Genomic DNA, 22,208 nt, shown 5'->3' on the forward strand with positions numbered 1-22,208 from the left:
CACCGCAGCTGGGTGGGTGGCGGGTGTTGTCTCCCTTGTCTCGGAACGTAGTACTAGTGGAAAAGTTTTGCGCCAAGAAGTGGAAATGTTCTTTTTTTCATTATTTGCTTTTCTCCATCACTCAAACATTTCCGTCAGAATTCGGGTGGAGTAGGAGTGAGAAGAAATCCAAACCCCGTATCTCACCGTGTCGGACATATCTCGGACATATCTGTGAACGTTTTCCATTGCTCCGGGGGTGGAGAAGGGTTGCGAATGAAGGGGATAATTAGATAATTATCGTCGAAGCCATGCGCGTACGGTCCAATGTGTGAACTTTAGCTCCGCATGAGCAGACCGTTTGTGTGGCAGAACTTTTCCACATTTCCTTTCCACGCGTGACCCGCCTAATTGATTTCCCTATGCGCGCGTTGGCTTGCTAACCCTTGGCTGGCTCTGAATTGGTACCCCACTTCCGGGGGCAGCATATTGGGAGCATTTTTTGTGCGTTTCAAAGTCATGAGAAACCCATTACGCGTGTGCCGGTTCGGCGTTGGTTTGGTCACATGAACGATCAGATAGTGTCTGCATGGGGTGTATGAAAAATGATAGTGAAATCGTTTATCGAGCAATATAATGAGCGTTGGTGCACTGAATGTTCGAAAAGATTAATTTGCGCTGCGTTTTCGACGTATTTCTGTGAGAGCGTTCGGCGTCTTAATAGAAAACACGACACAAAAGGTGGTTGGTTGAACTTTAACAGAGCTTTCAATCTACTAAAATTCAATGTCATTCCAATTATTTTTTATAAGAAAATATCATTTGAATAACCGAGAAGTATATGCAAAATAAAAATGTCCAATATAAACCCTTTAATCAATTAGATAAATTCAATGCTAAAATATTGAATAACCAACAACTGACACGTTGGATAATTAACAACTTATCTAACCAAAATTTTTTACCAATTTGCCTAATTTGTCAACACTAGTAAAGGGTTATTTGAAACGAAAACATGATGTTTTGTTTTCGAAAAATGAATGACATTGTCAAGACATATTTTACCCCTCCTTTAAAAACATCCTTGACAACATCATATTAAATGAATGTTTTAAAGCATGGAGTAGTTCAGTTGTTCCTTATTTTTAATAAGCCATTAGCTTGTTATGCTTATGCTCTTCCTTGTTTAATTCAGTCAAGTTCACGTAGTTCACTTCTGCTGATCGCACTCAATTGCCTCACATTTTATTGATGCCAAGTCCACACCAAATCAATGGTAAACCAGTAATCGTCTTACCGCCTACCATTGTCCTTCCACTCGATGATGCTACCTCCATAAATCATAATACTCTCCGCATAATTCCACCTCGGTATACACCGGTGGAAATATTCGATTTATTGCACACGGATCAAGTTTCAGACGGGCCAGAGCAAAGGGAGCCTTTTATATATCAATTTCCCATAACGCAGACACACCGTCGTTTCGAAGGGACGACATAAGGCCAAGATACACCACCATGGTAATCACTACTATCGAGGTGGAGAATCGACGCCCCGGTCGGCGGTCGGGGAAGTCGCGCTTGTCTAATGATACGCTCTCAATTGTTGACCCACAAGAGCGCTAATTCTTCCGACCTCGACGGTGGTGATTGAAGAATAGTCGACGTTTTATTGCGAGCCTGTGAGCCTGCCTGTGAGAAAAAGCAATAAGTGCGTCATCCCGTCAACGAAAAGCACACGACTGGAGGCGCGTGAAACCTGACCTTTCACTAGCGTTCGATTGAGCCATCCGGTGGCCAACGTTGAGTCTCCCGTATGTAGAGGGTAGTCTGATAGGATTCGGTCAAAATGTCAAACTTATGTCGCAGCCACCGGGAACGTCTATACGGCTTGCTCAATGTTGAACGAACGGGGGGTTTTGAGGAAAGAACGATCGAACGGATACGCATTTTAAGTGCAATGTACCAACCGCAAACCGAATCGCCAAGCGGGTGAAACCAATTGTTCGCACATAAGTCTGCTAAGCTCCCCGATGAGGACGAGCACAACGGCGTTCGCCACGGTTCGCCATGCTCGGAAAAAGAACCGCCACGAGCCTCGGTCAAACTCGAGTCAATCGTCGAGTGGACCATCCGGTTGCGAAAGGCGCGGCCACTGCTCGGAAAGTGCATCCGAAAGCAACTGTCCACCACTGGCAGCCAGAGTATTCTATTGCCAACTTGGGAACTGTCCACTACGCCATGCGGTCTTGAACGGTGGACAATGGAAGGATGACGCGTTTTCCGTGTGTCTAGGTGAGTTTTACCGTTTTTATGGCCGGGCGCATTCCGAGTGCTTTGTTTTTCCACGTGCGTCAGAGTGTTTTGCGAAATCTATCGGGTTTTCCGCGCGCTTCTCCATCCAGTCGGAGTTGTTGATGCGCCGTTGCTCTACATCGTGAGGAAGATGTTCTCAAAAGACTGAGAATGGTGTCTTGCTCCATCGGTTATGGTCTGACGCCTTTCACATAAGATAGTCCGTTGATTCAGCAATGTTTTGGGTGTCAATTGGGGTGTTAAGTATTTCTTTTCATTTCGTTCAAATGAATGTTTTACTTGAAAAATGGTTCATCCTTTGTTTCTTGCTAAGTTTAATCATATGTTTCGTGGTGAGGCATTTAATACAAATTTAATAATTATTATTAAACACTGATGCCTCATTATAAACGCTTCATAAAAAATAAAACAGAAAACATAGCAACGCGATGAGGATAATTCATGTAGACAATTTTGCACTATCTGATAGGTACAATCATTTTTTATCTATTTTTCAATGGGGAAAACGTTAGGTTTTTTAATTTGCTTCATTCTTTGGGTTATGGATTATTTAAATGTTCAAGACATACATTACGTATATTTACACTTTAACTTACAAAATCTTGATTAGTTCTTCGTTTTCGTGGAAACAAACATTTTAAATATTATCAATATGTTGGTATAGTGTTTCTAGTTGTTTGACTATAATAAAAAGCATTATTTCATACGTTCTGCAACTTTAAAATAGCTGGAAAGATGGCATTGATGGACACTTAATCTTTCATGTACATTCAATTAAGTGTTGTTAAACCTTCTCAAGCCATTCCACCGATCGATTTAACGTGTACTAAGGCCACACATTTAAATCCGGGGACGCACTCTTCCCAGGCGTTTCTGTTCGCGTTCGTTTTCTTTTCCCTACCAACATTCGAGATGAGCGTGAATAAATCCTGCCGCATGGTTACGTACGGCGAGACCCGTCGTTTATTTCAATCAACCCAGGCCAATTCATTGGCATGAATTTGTTTTTACCCATTGTTAAACCCATCATCGCGCCCCATTACCCAATCGCGCGACCACACTCTACGCATTCCGGTATACACTAAACGCAGGTTACATCGATCGATTGGCCTCGACGATGGTGGCGGTAGGTTTTTGGCTCAACGGTGGCACCCGGTGTGCGCATTTCTGTGCGAAGTTTTTCTTCATCGCAATTTAATTTATTTTTTTGTTTTTAATTTTTACATGTTGGTCATTGTCATAATAAAACATTGGGGAAAAAATTACCCGAAATTTCAGGGGGGAAAAAAGAAAACCAACCATGAAACCAAACAACGAACTAAACGACCGTTCAGAAGGAGTGGAGCTTTCATCACCACCTGTCGTTTGTCGTAGCCCTCAAAACAAGTTGGTCCAATTGATGTACGCGCGGTCACAAAATCGTGAAGAAAACCAAAATGGCAAATTTGTTGCAATTCCAGTTGTAAGCGGCATTCGCGAAAGATGCTATTGTTTGCAGTCGGTGTACTTTGTCCGATGCAGCAGATTTAATTCTTTGTTGGTCTCGAAGAAGTCGAAGGTGCGATCCAGATGGTTGAACCGGTGCCCAACGGCGAGTAACTGCTGAAACGAGTAATGATTCTTGTCGAAGCTGTTACTATGCATAAAACAATACCTACACATGTGGATGAATTTAAACACTGAATTCAAAATGAGGAAGCAACTACACCTGGCAAAGTACAATAAATTATGATAAATTTTTATTTTCGTTGGTTAAACACTAGTTGCTTTCAGTTAACAGTGTCATGAAAAATGCTAGCCGATTTGCTTGCTTTAGCAGCCCTTAGCCACTCGATGGAAAAGAGAACCCCCCGTCGGCGTCTTAAGGTCGTTCACCAAAACCGTCCCTAAGCCAGCAACAAACCGCCTTCACCGGCACGGCTTTTCATGATTTCACAGCAATTAATAAATCAACAAACGACGCGAATCGCCCTCCGAGGTGTGTTTTTTGTCTATCTTCTTAGCATTTGCGCTGATAACAATGAGTAGCCTACGCAACACCAGCCACTTCCGTGCGCATGCAGCATTCCTTCGGTCGCCAGCGGAAGGCAAGAAAACCCACTGGTGGTAAGTCACCCACGGTGGCCCCTCCCCCTCGCTGAAACTGGTCGCGGTTCGTTTGCGTAGCGAATGTCGTAGCGTTAGCGCCATTATAATATTTACACGCGCAGCATAATTCTTCCCAGCTAGCGGGAGAGCGGGGTTTGGTCAAAGCACTGGCAGTTATTAACCTTTTCATGCCCTACCGCCCTTGTCGTTGCGCCCGGCCCGGAGGTGGGGTGTTCGAGATGAAAGCGATGCTTTATGTGCCGTGTGTTGGACATTAACACTACACTTTATCTGATGTTTCGGGAAACGGAAGGAGGAAACGATGCATCTATGCAGTTGCTAATTGATACATCATCTCGCGTCCGTGATGCGGTCGAAGCAAAATTGAGAGGTTGGTTGACTTTGGTGATGTTTGCATTTCTTGCGTAGAAGGTAGCATTTCGGATGAGGGTATTTATTAATTTTCGGCAATTACTTATTCACAGCAATAATTAAACTTATGTGACTTCAAGTATAAGAAAAATTAAAAGAGGTTTTTGTATTCTAAATGCAATTGAATCAAACAGTTTGATACAATGACAACGATTTTCAAATTTTTCATTATTCATTGTAAACAAATAAATGAATGTTCGGTTACAAACTAAACGAAAGAATACCACGAGAGAAGGATGTAAAATAGTACGATCCTTCGGTGCTTTAGAAAAACTTTTGTAAACTTGATAATTTTTCATGAAGATTCATGCAAGGTACATAGATATAAAAAAACATAAACCTAAATCAAACGTACTGCTGAATCAACTCATGAAATTGGTGTCAAAATTCTAATACTCTAAAAAAATGTAGAAAGATCACCTAAAAATGTCTTCCCAAAGACCTATCCTCATCCCAAAAATCATCCCCAGGAGAGTAATATTCGAGTTTTATCTGTTTTGACCGTCAATTACTTTATTAATTATCAATAGTAACTTCATTACCGAAGTACTTCATTTGTCATTATTTCTTCACCTATGTTTTTTGAAACGTTTTTTATGCCCAAAACCAGCTTCTAATGACCGTTGCATGCTCGTTACTTCTAACCAGCCCTTCGATGCTGTAAAAAATATTATCCTACGCTACATCACAGTCACAATCTGCCCGCACAGGTGCTTCAGAAATTTGTCCAAAAAAACAAATTGTCCCGCAACTGAACGTGATGCAACGGTGGGGTCCATTTTTCATGTTCCTTTTGTTACCATTTCGATCGAACTCGACTGCACGCCGGGCAAGGGCGTTTGTTTTCCCAGCAGTACAGCCGGCCATGAGGCAATAGCAAAGCAATCTCAAGTGAATTGGGTACAGCCCCATAACCATGCCACGCAAGTTCCTCGCTTCCCGCCGTAAGAAGGAAAGCACCGTATCGAACGCCGGAGGTTCGTCGTCTATCGAGCGCGTTCGATCGGACAATGTTTTAAGGGAAAACAAACGTTTACACGTCTTGTTCAAGACGACACGTCGGGATCAAGAGAAGAAAAACACTTGCTATGAATGCGAAAACAGTGTGTCAAAGTGTAGTGAGACTTGAAGTGCCAAAACAACGAAACTGAATGGTAGAAAAGCACATCTTTGTGGTAACTTCGTGGTTCTTTAGTTTATCATTGTTTCACCCCCGAACGAATTGTTTAAAAAGATAATTTTAATTAAAATATACTGCAATAAATCATTCCGAATGGAATTGCGTATCTTAAGTTGAAAAGATAGAGAAGCAGTAAAGCTTAAGGTTCACATATCTTGCATCGCAACATAATCTTTCATCATTTGTTAAAACATGTAGCGCAAAACGGAGGAACGGAATAAAGAGCGACTGAATGAGAGAAGCTTCCCAGGGCCTGTCAAGGTCAGCCAAGACTTTCATCAACAACCCTCCCCGAAACCGAGATCGCCGGAAAAAAACAACGAAGCTCACGAAAGGAAATTAAGTGCCACCGTCGGGAAACAAATCATAACTGCACCGGCAGCTCATTCTTGGCATGTTCACTATCGCCTGCTAGTAATTGAAATTATCTCGCTCACTGCCATCTCGCACCACCACGTGATCGGGCCACCGTGCTCCACCGGGGTGTGGGGTGTGAGAATTTTGAACTGGTGCTCTATAACGCGATCACCGCGCAACCGCGTCGTAAAACAATCTGGCCCAGGCACGGACAACAATTTGCCACAATGGAAGTGTCATTCCATGGCAGGGCGCCTGGCGGGTGATTTACGGTCGCCCTATGCTCCCAGACCCGGACGAACCGAGTCTGTTGTAGTAGGAGGAGGATTTGGACAGCATCGGTATGCAAATGCTAGACGTTTCCTCGCAAGAAGGGTTGGCCGAGCGCGGAAAGATTATCAGCGATCGATAGCACTAAACTGGCAGGCACTTACTGTTGCGATGGGTTTTAACACCTTTTACCCGAATCTATAGATCGTAAAGATGCGGCAAAATCTCAATCTGGCCTCGATTGTATGCATATTGAAGGCAGATCGTTGCAGCGCTATTGTTAAAGTGTACTACACTGAAATTAAATATTGCAGCACACTGGTTCTACCAGGGAAATAAATGTTTTTCCGAACAGTGGTAAAGTTGTAGTTGACCGGTGTTTAAATCATTAACTTTGATTGCAGTCTTGACGAAAGAAATTAATACAAAATATTATTTGCAGGTTTTTATAAGCTACTTCTTTAATCGCCCGCTTATTGTTGAGCATGTCGTGCTGACATGGCCTGGTCACCAATCGTTCTCCAGGTAGCTCGATCCATGGCTGTAGCTCTCCATCGCCGGTCGCATCCGATGTTCCGCAGGTTCTGCTCCACTTATCCGACCATCGCCACCATACAGCTCAGCTAACTCGTGGTTCATCCTTGTTCTCCACACATAGTAGGTACAATTTCCCTGAACAAGGCGGCTTCGGATTTCACAGCTTTAGTTGTTGTCCGGAATTGTTAATAAGAATTTTGGTCCAAATTGGTAATAGCTTTTGATTCATTAAATCGATTTTTACGATTGACTCTTTAAAGGAAAGGCCTTTTCACGGCGCGCCACTTTAACAAAAGTGAGATTTTCCAGGCTCCTTAGTTTTTGCGAAATGATATTGTATGGAAAAATGGCCGAAACAGCCAATTTGCCAATAACTTTGGATTCTTTGGACCGATTGTTACGACAGACCCCTCAAACGAAAGGTCTTTTGCAAACCAACAACTTTGTTGAAGTAAAGACTCATCCATCGTTTCCAGTTTGGAAGAAATTAAAGCTGCATTGCCAATTCCACATAGTGGTTTACTACCGGTTCAAAATGTCATTTTCATATAATCCATTTTTGAATTTTCCCGATTCGCGATTCTCTCCGAGAGAGAGAGAGATTTTGTGATTCAGCGAGAGAATTCTCAATTCTCTGTTCTCTCTCATTTTGACGCAAATTGGCGAGTGGTGGGTAGTTCCCTCGGAACTGAAATGAAACAGCTCCCCCTTGGAGCGGATACCAATAATGATCCTGATGATCCTGGGGACGATTCACAGAATCGATTTAGCCGTTGGATCAATTCAACCATTGATTGTCTAATTGTTACCTTAACAAATGATATGATAAATCGGCAAGTTTGGTAAGCACGCATGACATGACGGATTGGGATTCGGATTCGAGGATCCGATTCGAATCTTTGTAGGGATTCAGTTTTCCATCACTAACTACCTCCTTCCTAGACTGGTGTTTGTTTTTCACATTTCCCTGAAATTTGACGTCTAGTTTTCCCGATTTTTTATCATAAACGCACGTCTTGAAAAGACCTTTCCTTAAAGGGGTTAACACAAAAAATTGGCAATTTTTAGCCTTTTACTAATCGAGGTTTATCTATCTTGTCCATACAGAGTTCTGTCTCTTTTCCGCAAAATTGATTTTATCAAACACTTAAAAAACGGAATGATCTTTTGCTACAAAAATGCGTGTGTTCTGAAAAATCTTTTCATTTGAGAAGTCACTTGTACAAATCGGTTAAGCGAGCATAAAGTTATTAACAAATTTGTTATTTAAACAGAACCTCTCATTCACAAATTTATTTCAAAAACCAAGAATCGAGGAAGAATCTTTATTGTATCAAGTTATTTGCTTCAAAAGACATTTCATTTGAGGGGTCTGTTGCTAAAATTGGCCGCGGTACTAAAAAGTTATTAACAAATTTTAGCCATTATTTAATGTTGTGACCAAGGTTTTTGGAGCTTGTGTTGCTGCCAAACTGGCGCGCAGCAGCTTCATTCTAGTGGTGGGTAAATCGAATCCCCAGCTGGAGCAAAGGAACTATGAAGCAACCGGTGAATGAGAGGCTCAATGACCAACCCAATAAGATTCCATCAAAGAGTTATGCATCTACTAGCTGAAAGACCTATTCATCCATGTTTTCAACATTCAACATCCAACATAAACAACGCAGCCGGTGTTTTATTTGGAAACGACAGCATAGAGTTTGCCGATCGACTCGGGTTGCACTATTTGGAACATCAAGAATACCACCGTTGTTGCCACTGATGTTGATCATACTCCACTTCCTACGCACGAAAACTATCAAGAACTAATGAAAATTTTAACTTCCAACTAATTTAAAACAGCAAAACTAATTAACAACAGACAGATTGCACGGATGCTAGCGGTCCATAAACACAAAGCCGGACCTACCTGAATAAGTTGTCAAAGGTTCGTTGGGTACTCGAAGGCTGATCCCGTACGAAGTAAATCTCGTCAAATTATCTTGAAGTGGTCGGTTGCAGATAAAAAATGGGATCCTAAAACACTAAAAGTATGTCCGGGCATTAACTTGGAATAAAATTGTCTTGTTAAAAATAAACAACTGTATTTAAGGCTGATTCGTACGTCGGCAAGTGGGAACCAGCCGTTCGTACAAACTGTGACAGTTTGACGCCGCCGAATCAAAGATCGCATTCACGGTTCGCCTTCCGTGCCGTGCAGGTTCGCCGCCATTTTTGTGCCGATTTTCAACGTTCGTCGTCAACGTAGGTCGCTTTGCAATCCGAACGGTATGGAGTTTAATTGATGGTTTCAATCTGTGCAGCAAATAAAATCGCGTTTGCCAAGTTTATAAAAGACCATCGTTTGTTTCCGTAAAGCAGAAATAAGAAAGGAACGGCACACTGCCTGCACCAGCGAACGAGAAAAAGGGACGCAACCGAGTGGAGTGTGCTTGAAAGAAGTGTGTGTATGTGTGGTGAGTCAGCTCCTTTAAAATGCCGCGCGGTGTCGATGTGTTGGTGCGCTACCCGTTCGTCGTTTCTTCTTCCTTTCACATCTGTCTTGCGTTCGATGCAATGTAGTACAGGGGTTGGTGCTGTATGTATGTGGTGTAAAGAAAAATACTATCGAACCCAACGCGGTGCATCCTTACAACTACCATCCTTTCGCCGAACCGAAGGACACCTGGCCAGTCGGCGACAGCGGCATTCGTGGGGTAACGTTTTTCGCGAATCGATTACGGTGCTTGGTACGGACGGGCAGGAATCGATTTTGAACGCGAGAAAATACCTATCGAACAGAGTGAGCAACCAATTCCAATCTGCTGCGGGCGAGATGCGAAATATCCTTGTGAGAAAGAGAGAGAGAGCAGCAGCAGCGGGAGAAACTGAGAGCAAATCGTTGGCGTTCGAAGACTCGCCGCCGTTTTGTGTGCGGTACGAAAATCATTACGAACCGTCGACTCGATCCGGAAGTAAGCGTGCGCCGTATTTATTATTACTGTGTGGCACACGATGTGCAAATCAGCTAGCAGCAGCAGCTAGTGGTAGGAAAGTGATTATAGAAGAGTCACCGCAGCGATTTAACAGCGGGTGACACACCGTGGTCGCGTGAAAGTGCGATAAGAACGACTGTTCGCCCGCAGCTCTTTGATTAGAGCGCAAGACACAAAGTTTCGAGTCAAATTCATCACTCTTGTCGCTTGGGAAGAAGGTTTTAATTGAATTTTTCATTACACCGTCCAGTTTCGTGCAACGAAGCGAAATGTCAAGATGAGACGAACGTGTTGGTGTGTTAGTGCAATACTGTCGAAACTATTCCTCGGGCTATCGTGGTATGTGAGTCGGGATTCGTGGTGGTAGTGGTGTTGCCCTCGTTTCGCTGAGAAAATAAATAAGCTAAAGGATGATCGACCGTCGGTACGAAACGCACCGTGTCCTTAAATTATGAACTAAAGTGTACCAACAGAATTTGGCCCTAGGGAGCAAAGGGTTCAATTGGTTTTTTAAATAAAGAAGCTAGTTCTTGCGGATTAATAATCGTAACCCAAGGTGCCATGAGATGACGTTCATCTCTCACGCCTGCTCATTGGGCCGTCTCGAGTTCTCCCGATACGATGTCGCCGATTTACACGGCAAGATAATAGACGGTGGAAATCTTGATGCTTCTTTTTGGCCCGCGGACACAATGTACGGTCGTATTGGTACGAGCGTCGCTGTTCGCCCCGCGGTCAACAAGCGCGCGATCGATCACCAACACACGCGCCCCACGGCTGGTTCAAATTCTTTTCCTTGCACATACCACACATCGGCACCGACTGCTGCACGGACGGTGTGTCCTTTTCCGAGCCGAAACGCTAATCGAATTGTTTGACATCCGAGTGTGCGTGCGTGTAAATTAGATTTAATTCCGTTTCGCGTGAATTACTTTTTGATGATTGTGAATTGAAACACTGATTGAAATCGTTGTCCGTTGTGTCTTCAATTCAATGCCGTTAAATGGCAGATAAGATTCGTCTAGTGTTCAAGCGCGTGTGCGTGTGTGTGTGTGTACATAATGGTATAGCATATGTTTGAGATATGTGTGGCACAGTGGGAGATAGTGCGATGAGAAAGGTGTCCGCGCGTGAGAGATGTACCGCGAGAGGGAGATGTATTTCTTCTGAGAAAAAGGTATCAAACCTTTCGGGGTTTATACCTGCGGGAAGATAGTGTTTTATGCTTTCTAAGCTGCACCACACACACACACACACACACACACATACACGCACATAGAGACGTAAAACGAACCGGAGAGTCGCATGGATGGTTTTTGAATCCGCTTTTGAAAAATACCATCACCACCACCAGCCACGATTCGATTGGAGAAAAGTACCAGAAAAGTACAAGTTTGCCCAACATGTTGGAGGTGGATGACTCAAAAGGCAAAGGGCGGTAGCGAGTGGAATGGGGTTCGAAAAAAACCGACTGTGCAATATATTTCCCATTTATGAAAAAAGGTACTGCTGAACGGGATCTTCTGTGTAGAAAAAAAACGGTATGCCCTACACCACTATCGCGCTACCGGATCGTTCACTACCACACCGAGTGGTGGTGCAAAAGCAAAAAATAAATAAAGGGCCCGTAGTGTTAGACAACACGCAAGTCGCGAGATATTGGAGTAATACGCTCGATCGACCTTCTCGCGCCGATTGGCGCAGCAAGCTCCCCCCACACGCGCTCAGCTGCGGTATATTAATAATGGCGGTTGGTGGTGTTGGTGGTGGACCCCGCCGACATCATCGTCGTAGCGGTTCATCGATCCAGTGTACCACTTTCTATCACTCGATAACTACTACGCTGTAACACCGAAAACAATCTTTCATTCTTTTCTCTTCCCTCAGTGTGCATAGTAGCATCCGCAGCGACACACTAGGATCCATCCAGCGCCTACCGTGATCCAAAGTGTAGCCTTTCCGTGACACGAACAATTGTACGTGTTTGTTTTGATGTGCTCCTGTGCGTGTCGATGTGTGTGAAATTGCGTCTGTAACAACGCGAAACTACTCGGTGGATAGTGAGAACGACGTGCCAACGGGAAAACAACGGAGTGAAAGCAATAGAAGCGATGCAAGCGGTGTGGAATTGACCGACGTTACGTGACGATGGCTTCAAGGAGCAGCAAGTAGCAGCAATACAGCGATGCAAAAGAGTGAACCTTTCTCATTCATCCCTCTCGCACGGTGGGAACAACGGTGGCGTTAACATTAATTGTGGCGAAAAAAAAAAACCCCACAGTAAGCTATAGGCGGGGAAATAAAAAAGACAATTCGTCGTCGTCTCGCGCGAGATTCTCATACACCGAAAACCACCCCACAACACTACGCCACCGATGACGCCCGCAACCAGCAGCAGCCCCAGCAGCAGCAGCAGCAGCACCAACAACGGTGGTGGTTGTCGTCGTCGTGGTACTACTCCATCCCCCCATCATTATTGTTGGCAACAGTTCCCTTCGCCAACGGCGGCCCACAGTCGGTGTTGAACCGTTGAGGTTGCAGCAGCGTGTATTTGCTCCTGGCCGATACGAAAGGAGAGACTATCGCAATCTCTCGAGCGCGCGTGGTGGAAATCGAACACACTGAAGAAAAAAAAGGAAAAGAAAATACGCGATCTCTGTACTCAACCAAATTTTGCCTTTCGGTACGTCGCGCGTGTGCGTGCCGCGGTGTTTACTCTGTGCGAAAACCCCGCACGGTGGTAGTGTGTCTCCCCCGATCGTCGTCGCCTGCTGTGTATAACTACTGGCGAAGAGCTGCCCCTCGGAAGTGCAAAGATGTAACGGAGCAAGCCTCTTTATAGCAGTGCTCCCGTCCTCGTCGATGTCGCTGGTGGCCCACGGTGGAATGTGAAGAAAATTGTTTCTCCGTTCGTTTCTGTTTTTCGTTGTGTTGAAATTGTACCTTTCTCTATGTGCATACGCGTGTGTGTGCCTGTATGTGCGTCCTCGTTCGCACGGCCGCACGGTGCTGAGTCGTGAAAGTCGTGTTCTATTTATTCTTTTATTCACCCCCAAAAGAGCCCGTGTTGTGTGTGCGCTTCCCACCGTGCAGCACAGCACAGCAGGCCTACACTGCGTTTTCCTTCGGGGCCGTTTTACGTGCGTGCAATAGAGCAGCGGATGATCACTCGCCCCATTTGTGTGTGTGTGTGTGTGTTTTTTTAATGTGCTGTGGAATTAGATGGCCGGGGGTAAAAAGAGAAAGTGCATAGCAATAGAGGCCGCATAAGAGAAGAAAAAAAGGAAATTTGCACCAACCAGCTGCGATTGTGATTGTATTCAGTGCAATTGTGCACTTTTGTGTGAAGCAGCAGTTTATGTGCGTTTTGTTTTTAAAGTGTATACGTGTGTAGCCACATGTTGTTTACCGTTTACCACTCGGCACAAACCGTTCGCCGCGTTTGCGTTCGCACGTTTTTATGCTACACAGCGTAAGAAAAGATAAGCGAAGCTGCTGTGGTGTGTGAGTGTATGTGTGTGCCGTTCATACAGAAATAAAAAATAAATTATTCTAAATAAGAAAGAAAAAAAGTGAAGGAATAGATAAAAGTTGTGTGTACGTGTGCTGCGCGAGCGTACTTGTGGTAGTAGTCGATACGCATATTTATATATATCGCCGTCGAAAACAACCCGCCCCGACCGCACTCCTTCAATTATAACCTGTTCGTGCGTGAGAAAATGGTCTTAACAACAATACAAGCATGACGCACCAGAATCACCAAACTAACGGCGCCAGTTTGGAAGATTGCCACACAAACTTCTTCGCTCTGGTAAGTAAAGCGAATGCGAAACTCCTTCGCCGATCCTGCCAAATAACGGATGTAACGTACGTAACGCACTCGTAATCTCGCTTCGCGCGGAAGTAGGTTCGATGCAGCCATGATGGTCACATTCTTGTTTTTCTTTATTCTTTCCGATCAGTCCAGCTATTTGTCCCCGCTCCGTGCTTGTGTGAGACCTTGAGGAGACGAAAAATACACCCTGTTTTTTTTGGCCTGTGTACTACAGTGTGACTAAGTTCCTCCACTCGGGCAATATTTACCATCAATAATGAATTATGGACTTGGATGAGGCCTTTTGTGAGATTTATATGCTCGTAAAATCTCCCTGAAAATGATAAATGGTACGATTTTAAAACTAAATAAAATTTATCAAATTTTTGACTTGCTAAACCCTGCCTTTTGCACACTGTGCACCGCTTTTCTGTGGGCATGGCGAGTGGTACGTACGTTTCATCTCGTTGTTGGTTTGTATAAATAAGCGTAAGTAGCGAAACAAACAAATATACGCGGGGCACCCCCGGACGACTGATCCCAATTCGTCTAGGAGAGAGGGAGAAAGAGATAAAGAGGAAGAGGGAGAGAGAGAGAGAGAGAGTGTGGGGTGAAAAAGAGTGTGGGTTGTTGTATTTCGGTGGATCGCGCGGAGAGCATAAGAAAAGCGAAATTGATGCAGGAAGAAAAAGAAACCGCACACAGAATACGATCATTGAATACACCAGTCACGAGGTAACGCACGCGTCGCACGGAACGAATAACTAGAAAGCGAACCTTTGCTACAAACACACACGCACACACGTAGTGACGGTTGCTGAGTCGCTTACTTTGTCGATGAAAAAGAAACGGCATAATTTGGCTTCGCGGTTAGATTTTTTCCAGCTGTGATGATAATGAAACCAAAGCACTTTCGAAGCCACACCAGGCAAATTCATATGTTTATTGACAGTAACGGCAGGCACGACCACGACCATTTCAGTTTTGTCACACTTGTTTCTTGGCGAAACTGACCCCCCTTACCAGCCCCCACCCCCTTGTGAAACTGATAAGACATTCGAGCAATCTGCTAACCGCTCGTAACGAAAATCGAAAGCGGCAGCGATCAGCACCGAACTGATGGAACCAACACACTTTGCTTACACGGGCTTCATTTGCAAACCCTCAGCCGTTGCTTTGCTTCCTCGACTTGACTGTGTGCATGAATATTTGCTATCAGGCCGATGCGGCCGGCCTGATAAGTGGTACGGTCTTATCTCAAGAAGCCGAGCGAGGGTGACCCTGGTCTGGTCAAAATGCTCCTTCTCTCCAGTTGGTTTGCCCCTGGGGCTGGTCAATGGAGTTCGACGTCATTTTTATCGCTTATCGCGCACAACTCGGGGACCAACCGGAGCGAAGATAGTACGAATGTGCACCTGAATGCGGGTGTGGAAAAATGTGTGCCAAGTGCCATCCGTTCCGAGAACGAACGACGTTGAAGCCATCGGTACAGGTAACCCGGGAGTATCAACCAACCAATTAGACACCGGCGAATTACGGCGAAAATGGAGTAAAGCCATTTTTATTCGACTTTGTTGTCTACCACCTGTTTCGTATCGCCTTTGTTTGGACAAACCAATCACAACAAGGCAGCTGTCGGTAGCGACGAGACAGTAGCATTATTACTTTTAATTTGTTTGCCTACACCACCTCCCTCAATTAACCACTGTAGACCAATCGGCTCCGGTGTGACACCATTAAATTATCGTTAACCGGCCCAAAATGTCACCGTTTATTGCGCGAGCAAGTACGGAGCAAACGCATCTAAGCACAGTGGGCCTCTAGACGGTGAACGATGGAAAGAAAATAATTACCAAAAACATATGTTTGTTCAATTGTAAGACAGACTGAGAAAATTTATTGGTAGCCTGAGTTCCTTTTTCAATAAAAATTAAATGTTGGATTTTTACGACTCAGACCATAAAATCCCAAGAATAAACAAAAGGGTAAAAGAAAAAAGTCTTCTTTTAAAGCGAAATTTATTGCGTCGCAATGTACATTTTTATGTGAAAATCTATTCTTCAACCAATAAAATCCTTGCAGTTCCTCTTGGTTTACTGGCATTACGGCGATCAATTGACCGCGATTTAATTGGATAACGATTACCGGGCGTCTCTGCTTGCAGTTCGGTGCTCTTTATTGCACAATTTCTTTCGCCCGCAAACGATCGCACCCGACCGGTTTGGGTGCGCGTGTGTGTCCCCTTCTTTCCCGTGGAGGAGGGCCAAAGTATTATGGCGTTTTTTTATTGCTAAGTATGTGATAATTATGATGCCGTTTTGCGCATCACACCACCACCGCACCGTCGTGTGTGCATCGGGGATCGTCGCGTAATAAAACCGCATACGAGCCTCCCGATCGTTCTGATGGGCCATTTGCGTATTTTATTACCACGCTCCGCCGCACGTCACCACCGGTTGTGACAAAAGGATGCACTGCAAAACAGACACACACACATACACGTGCTGCTGCCTTTGCAACCACCGCTTCGACGATCGTTATGATCGCTTGATTGTGAACGGGAACGGGATCGTAGAAAACCCCGCACGAAAGATGGGATCGGATCGGTGTTTGTGTTGAAGATAGGGGCTGATCTTTTGCCAAAGCATCGTTTTCGTTTTTGCTTTAGTTCGCATCTTCCACTTTATGGCTGCAAACATGTGCGGACGGGGCCCGTCTTACCAACACATGTGGGCAAAGTTATGTTCTTCGCATAACGATATAGATATATCGTTCATAAAAACCGTTTGATATTTGTTTATGCTGTGTTCGATTGGTCTGGCTATAAATCATATCTTTTTGTTGTGATTTTATTCATCAGCTCCATGATTTATTTCACTAGGCTATTTCGATGACCAAGTTTATTCTTCGTGAATCAAATAAATCATTTGCATTTATTACATTTACATTAATTTTAATGTGTCCCGTGTGCGGTTTTATTGGCATCCAATTAATATTTAACATTTCTACAAATTAGTCTACTTTGTAGGTTTGGTTGCCATAAAGTCATGGTACATTCAGACAAACTGGTTGCAGCAACAACAAAAAAAAATTGAAAAAACATAACGGATCGCATCTTTCGATAGAGCTCGATCAAGTAGGATCAAGCTTCCGATACTATTCTCGTGCCACTCCCCCTCCGAGTTCGTTTTATGAGTCATCTTCTGGTTATTTTGAGCCCGCTTCCGAGCCGGTTTCGAAGATGGCCCGTTCGACGGCCTGTTGTTGGCCCATCAACATGGAAATGAGCGGTGTGATTCACTCCTATTCTTATCTTTTCGTTTTTTCGGCCCCTTGTCATGTATCTCCAATTTGTTAACAGTAAATTAAAATATTTTAATCCGTTAGGCGGGGATAGGTTTATAGATGCGAGTTGGCAATATCGAATGAGTGTTTTTTTTTTTTGGCAAAACAAATCAGAGAGATAAAAAAGTAAGGCATATTTATCGAGTTATCCTTTAGTCTCAAAACAGACTATTAGCTCAATTTCACACTTGTCATTGATCATGATGCTTTTCTTTTGTTTTTTGATACATAAATACGCTGTCCCATATTTCCTCAAATCATTCTTTCAATTTGTCTCTTTTTTCTATCTGGTCGATTGATTTTTTCTTTGCTTAATTCATTCCCAATGGAATGGCGTCCCAACAATTTACACTTTCTTGGTTTCTTTACTTGCATTGTTGTGAACTATTTCACTGAGGGTTTTAAAATTAAATATCATTTAAACCAAACAATTTTGAAATGTGCGTCTTAATCAAAAGGGGAAGCAGCAATCCACTATGCACCATTTACATTTTTTTTTTCATTCGCATTGTGCGAGCTAGCGCAAACATCGCATACAACTTATGGTTGAAAAATAACGTCCAAGGTCGGCCGCAAACCATATGAAGCGTTGCGCTGACCCTCGTTGCGCTTCGGATGAAAATGGCCAACGCGCGCATTTGCGCATCTCTCACATTGGTCTGCGCAGTACACTCCAAACTACCTCGCTCCCACTCCGCCCTTTTCCTTTCCCAATGGTGGAAGGAGGAAAATCATGTTCGTCGTTGTTTACCCGACCCGGTGGGATCAATTTAGTCGGAGCCACTTTCAACCGGTTCGTTAGTGTTAGTTTGTTAGAATATCGTTAGCAAACGATCAGATGGTGTGTGTTTTGCGCTGTCATGAACATTGAAATAATGTTACGTTCATTCGCGGTGTAAAGGTGTTTGACTGATGATCCCAAAGGGAGGATGATCGGGTACCCGATGCTTGTCGGATTAATATTAGTGCATCTAACCTCCTGTGAACGACAACAGATTTCACTGCGATGTTTCTCCCTTCCGGTCGTTTGCCTACTCGCTTAATTAAAAAAAAAAATACTTGGTTTGATTGTGAAATAAGAAACAGCAAATATTCCTGTGGGTCTGAACCAGCTACTTTCTTCACGTTGCGTTGAAGTCACTCGCTTCTCCGTTCCACCAACAACCAAGAGAATGCAAAATGCGCCTGCAGACAATTCTGAACACATGCTTTGCTGGACGTTGTTTACTTTCAGCTCAACAATAACTGCTGAATCCATAAAACATATGTTGAGCATAAAAATGAAACATTATTGTTTCATGACTCGGTGAGGCTTATCTTTCTTGTTACATTTTATTTTCATTTTATCGTTTATTTATTTCTTCCAGGTACAAACCTTTAATTTGTCAATTTATCTTTCGATGGTAAACTTTTGTTTTTCATGATCAAAAAACTTAAATTATTGATGAACGTTGTTGCATCGTGCGGAGACTAGATGTAAAGGAACCTTATCTTCGACAGTATGATAAGATGCGATAAAAACAAATGCCACCCCTCTTCCCGTATCTTCCCGTGTTTTTGTATGAAATAACGGCTTTCTTCTAAACGTTGTTCTTTCTAAGATGGACAGCAAAACCCGATGCATCCGTTTGTACTCTTCGCTTCGTTCTTCAACGAAAATTCACCTGCACTTTCTTGCAACGCAATCCAGCACCGATCGGAACTCGTCGGGTGTGTTCGAGCTTGGGGGGATGAATTATTTGCATGCCTTCCGTTCGTCGTTAATGTCATCATTAATCGCAAGGGAACTCACGCGAACCGGCCGCCCCATAGTGAGGGAGACCGTGACCGCGAATCGAACCCTGCCAAGAACATTGTGCGAGAGAGATGGTAGGAAAGTATTTTGAGGGTGAAGCTGAACTCTAGCATTTCCTTGGGCATGAAAGTCGGTTGTACATTTCGTCCAAGACAAACCATGATAAGGGAGCTTATTTCCAGTATGGTCTGTATTGAAATGAAAGAAACATATTTTTCTAGTCGGTTGGTTTGATCTATATCCTAATATAGTTGCCCTATCAATGTCCCGTTCAGTAGTTTACTTTTTTCCAATTGCAGTTTTCTATCAAACCGACTGCATTTAGTTCGGTTTAAATTGCAGAGAAAACTTACGGTTGCAGGCACAGGCTGACGACGTTTTCGCTTGCGGTAGATCGAAAGGCAACGAACCGAGTCGAAAAGTAGCGAAACGAAGAAGAAAACAAAAAAACCAAACCAACTAGCAGAAGAAACAGCTAAAAGAAAAACAAAAAAAGGTACCTAAGCGGCTCTCCCCATCGCAGGCGAAATGGAAGCGAAAGATTGGATCGGAGTCGGGCCGCCGTGAACCATGGCAAAGAGTGTATTGTACTACTTTTTTCCTCCCTGGCCAGGCCGCGCGACGTTCGCTTGCACGTTGCTGGGAAAGTACGAAAAGCGCGAAGGCAAAGGGAAAACAAAAGAAAAGAAAAACACACGGCTGAAGGAGCGCTTCATTTTGCACCGGCGATATTCAGTGCTCGTATTGGACCACGACCACCACCGTTCAGAGTTGTTGGTGCGTCTGGGGAGCGATGTGGGGCCGTCGACCTGTCCGCGACGAAGGGTGTTTGATGGTATTGGCGGAGGGATTCGAAAAGGTGCCCCAACGCAACGGAAGGGCGGAAGGAATGACGCAAAACGAGCCGAACCCGCTGGAAGATGAAGACGAAACTACGGGCATGTTGTGGAGGTTTGTAGTGTTTCACACTAGCTCACTACCCGTTTACCTCCGCTCGGATGAAATTTGTTCCTCTCAAAGCAATGTCCGGTTGTGGTGTACCTGTTCCGTTAAATTGCGGACAAAAATGTTCCCCCTTTGAATTTTAAAGACTGATTTAAGTCAAATTTTCCAAACAAGTACGGAAAATTGATCCGAGATCTTTTGATCGGATGTATCAATACACGAAAAAACATCTATTATATATTTTAGCTTTTTTGTAAGCTTTTACTATTATATATTTTTGTTTTTTTTTTTTTAAGTTTATGCACTGCAGATCTTGTTGGTGGTTTGTTTGATAACTACTTTTTTTATAAAATCATCTACATTTTACAATTGAAACTAGCACAAACAAAACAAGCATGCAAACATATGTCATGGTGTATCCACCAAACTTATACAACACGGGAAAATCGATGATATATCAAACATTTCAAATACGCCGTTATTATAACTATTAAATTAAAACAAATCTTTCAAGTATTAGTTAAAACTATAATTCTTTTCTCAATCCCTCTTGTATTAAATATAAGTATCAAGATAGTTTGGGTGAGAAGCAGCTTCAAACTTCTATATGAATTTATGAGAGTTTTGTTTCAAACAATGGTTTTTACAAGGTTTATTATCTAAGCACTCTTTAGCGTTAATTGTCAACAAATATTGTAACACAGAACGACCAATGAAATTGTCTCGTTTATTGAAATCTTTTTTGTACTATCATATTCTATCGTGTTCAGCATAATTTTATTTGACTTGGACGAGATATGTTCTTATGTATTTTTAATTGCTTGGAGTGAGTTCTTACTTCACAGTATTGTATTGTTCTTGTGTAGTAACACGAGTTTTTCGTTTCAAATAGAAACTTTAACACAAATACGGTTGTTTATTCCAAGAAAAAAAATAATATTTTGATTACATTGTTTTGCCTACCTGAAACATGCTAGATTTACTTCAGTTACCTTTTTGTTGTTAGATAAGCTCGGTAGGAACGTAAAGTTTTTGGATCAACGCTATCTGTTTCTTTGGTTCCTTCTCTTCGTGCGTTCGTGTTCAGCGTTCATCGGCACCATTCATCCTTTCGCCCATTCAGCCCATCTTCACTCCCCCCCCCCCCACCACCACCCCTCCGCCCCACCTCCGTGCATTCTACGATGCGTTCCCCGCGTTGGTTTTGTGTTTGTGTGTGGTTTGGTGCCGGTTGGGTTCTCCGGGAGGTCAATCAACTACCCATTTCAATCTTTCCCTACACCAGAAGAACATGTGTGCAGGCCAACACAACACAACACACAACAGTGGCGATGATTTTAGCTTCCCTTCTCGCTTCGTCCCGCGCCTCGGTCTGTCTCGGTCTTCACGCGACAAAACCCATCTCGAGGGAGTCGAGTTTGTTTTGTTTTCGACCATTAAACTCGCGCGCGTGTGGTGGAAAATGCATGGGTTCGTGTATGTGTGTATGTGTTTGTGAAAAAAACGTCTGGGAAACTATTATATGGGATGCCAATGTCGAAGCTGCCGCTTTTCTTCAGTCGCTAGAGGAAAATGGTACGACAAACGATCAATTGTTCCCCTCGGTGTGGCGCTTAGTTTTACTCCTGGAACATTTTTCCATCGGACACCACGGTGGAAATGGTCTCGAATTAAGGTTATGATCGCTCAAACTTGCATTCCTTAAAACGTTTACAATTTTCCTGCCATAAATTAATTTTACTGCTCGGTTAATGACGGGAAAGCAGTGACATTTATCAGACTTGAATGCATATAATCTTTCCACCGTGTCGAATGTGTCGTTTAAGTTCATTTGGAATGGTTGATTCATTAGTATTTTTTTCCTTTCTTTCACTCCATGTCCGAGCGGAATGATCTTGAGGAAGGTTATGAGCTGAGAAAGCCACCGAGTGTAACAGATACCTGAGAATCCCGTGTTTTCTCTGCTACCATTTTTATGGCCAATGTATTTATCGCTTCATCGCGGCGCTTTCAAATTATGACTCCGACGAGCCATGGCGGAGAAAGGTTGTCCACGTTCGGAAGGACATTCAAGGACCCTGGCGTCCGTCCCGATCGAATTGTGCCAGCGATAAGAGGTGTAAGAGGTAGAAACCTGCGAAAGAAAACCCCAAAGTCCTCACTCATAAAGCGGGTG

General features: G+C 43.6%; 1 protein-coding gene across 1 annotated transcript in view; it reads left to right on the plus strand.

Annotated features, from left to right (window-relative positions):
* The first annotated feature begins 12,365 nt into the window (after positions 1 to 12,365).
* LOC131266422 (mediator of RNA polymerase II transcription subunit 13) overlaps positions 12,366 to 22,208 on the plus strand; it is a 42,336-nt gene continuing 32,493 nt past the window's right edge. Inside the window, exon 1 of the mRNA XM_058268937.1 lies at positions 12,366 to 13,944. Within this exon, the coding sequence (XP_058124920.1) occupies positions 13,876 to 13,944 (69 nt within the window). The 5' untranslated portion in view covers positions 12,366 to 13,875. The remainder of the gene's footprint in view (positions 13,945 to 22,208) is intronic.

This window comes from Anopheles coustani, chromosome 2 (assembly GCF_943734705.1).
Source record: "Anopheles coustani chromosome 2, idAnoCousDA_361_x.2, whole genome shotgun sequence".
Lineage (NCBI taxonomy): Eukaryota > Metazoa > Arthropoda > Insecta > Diptera > Culicidae > Anopheles > Anopheles coustani.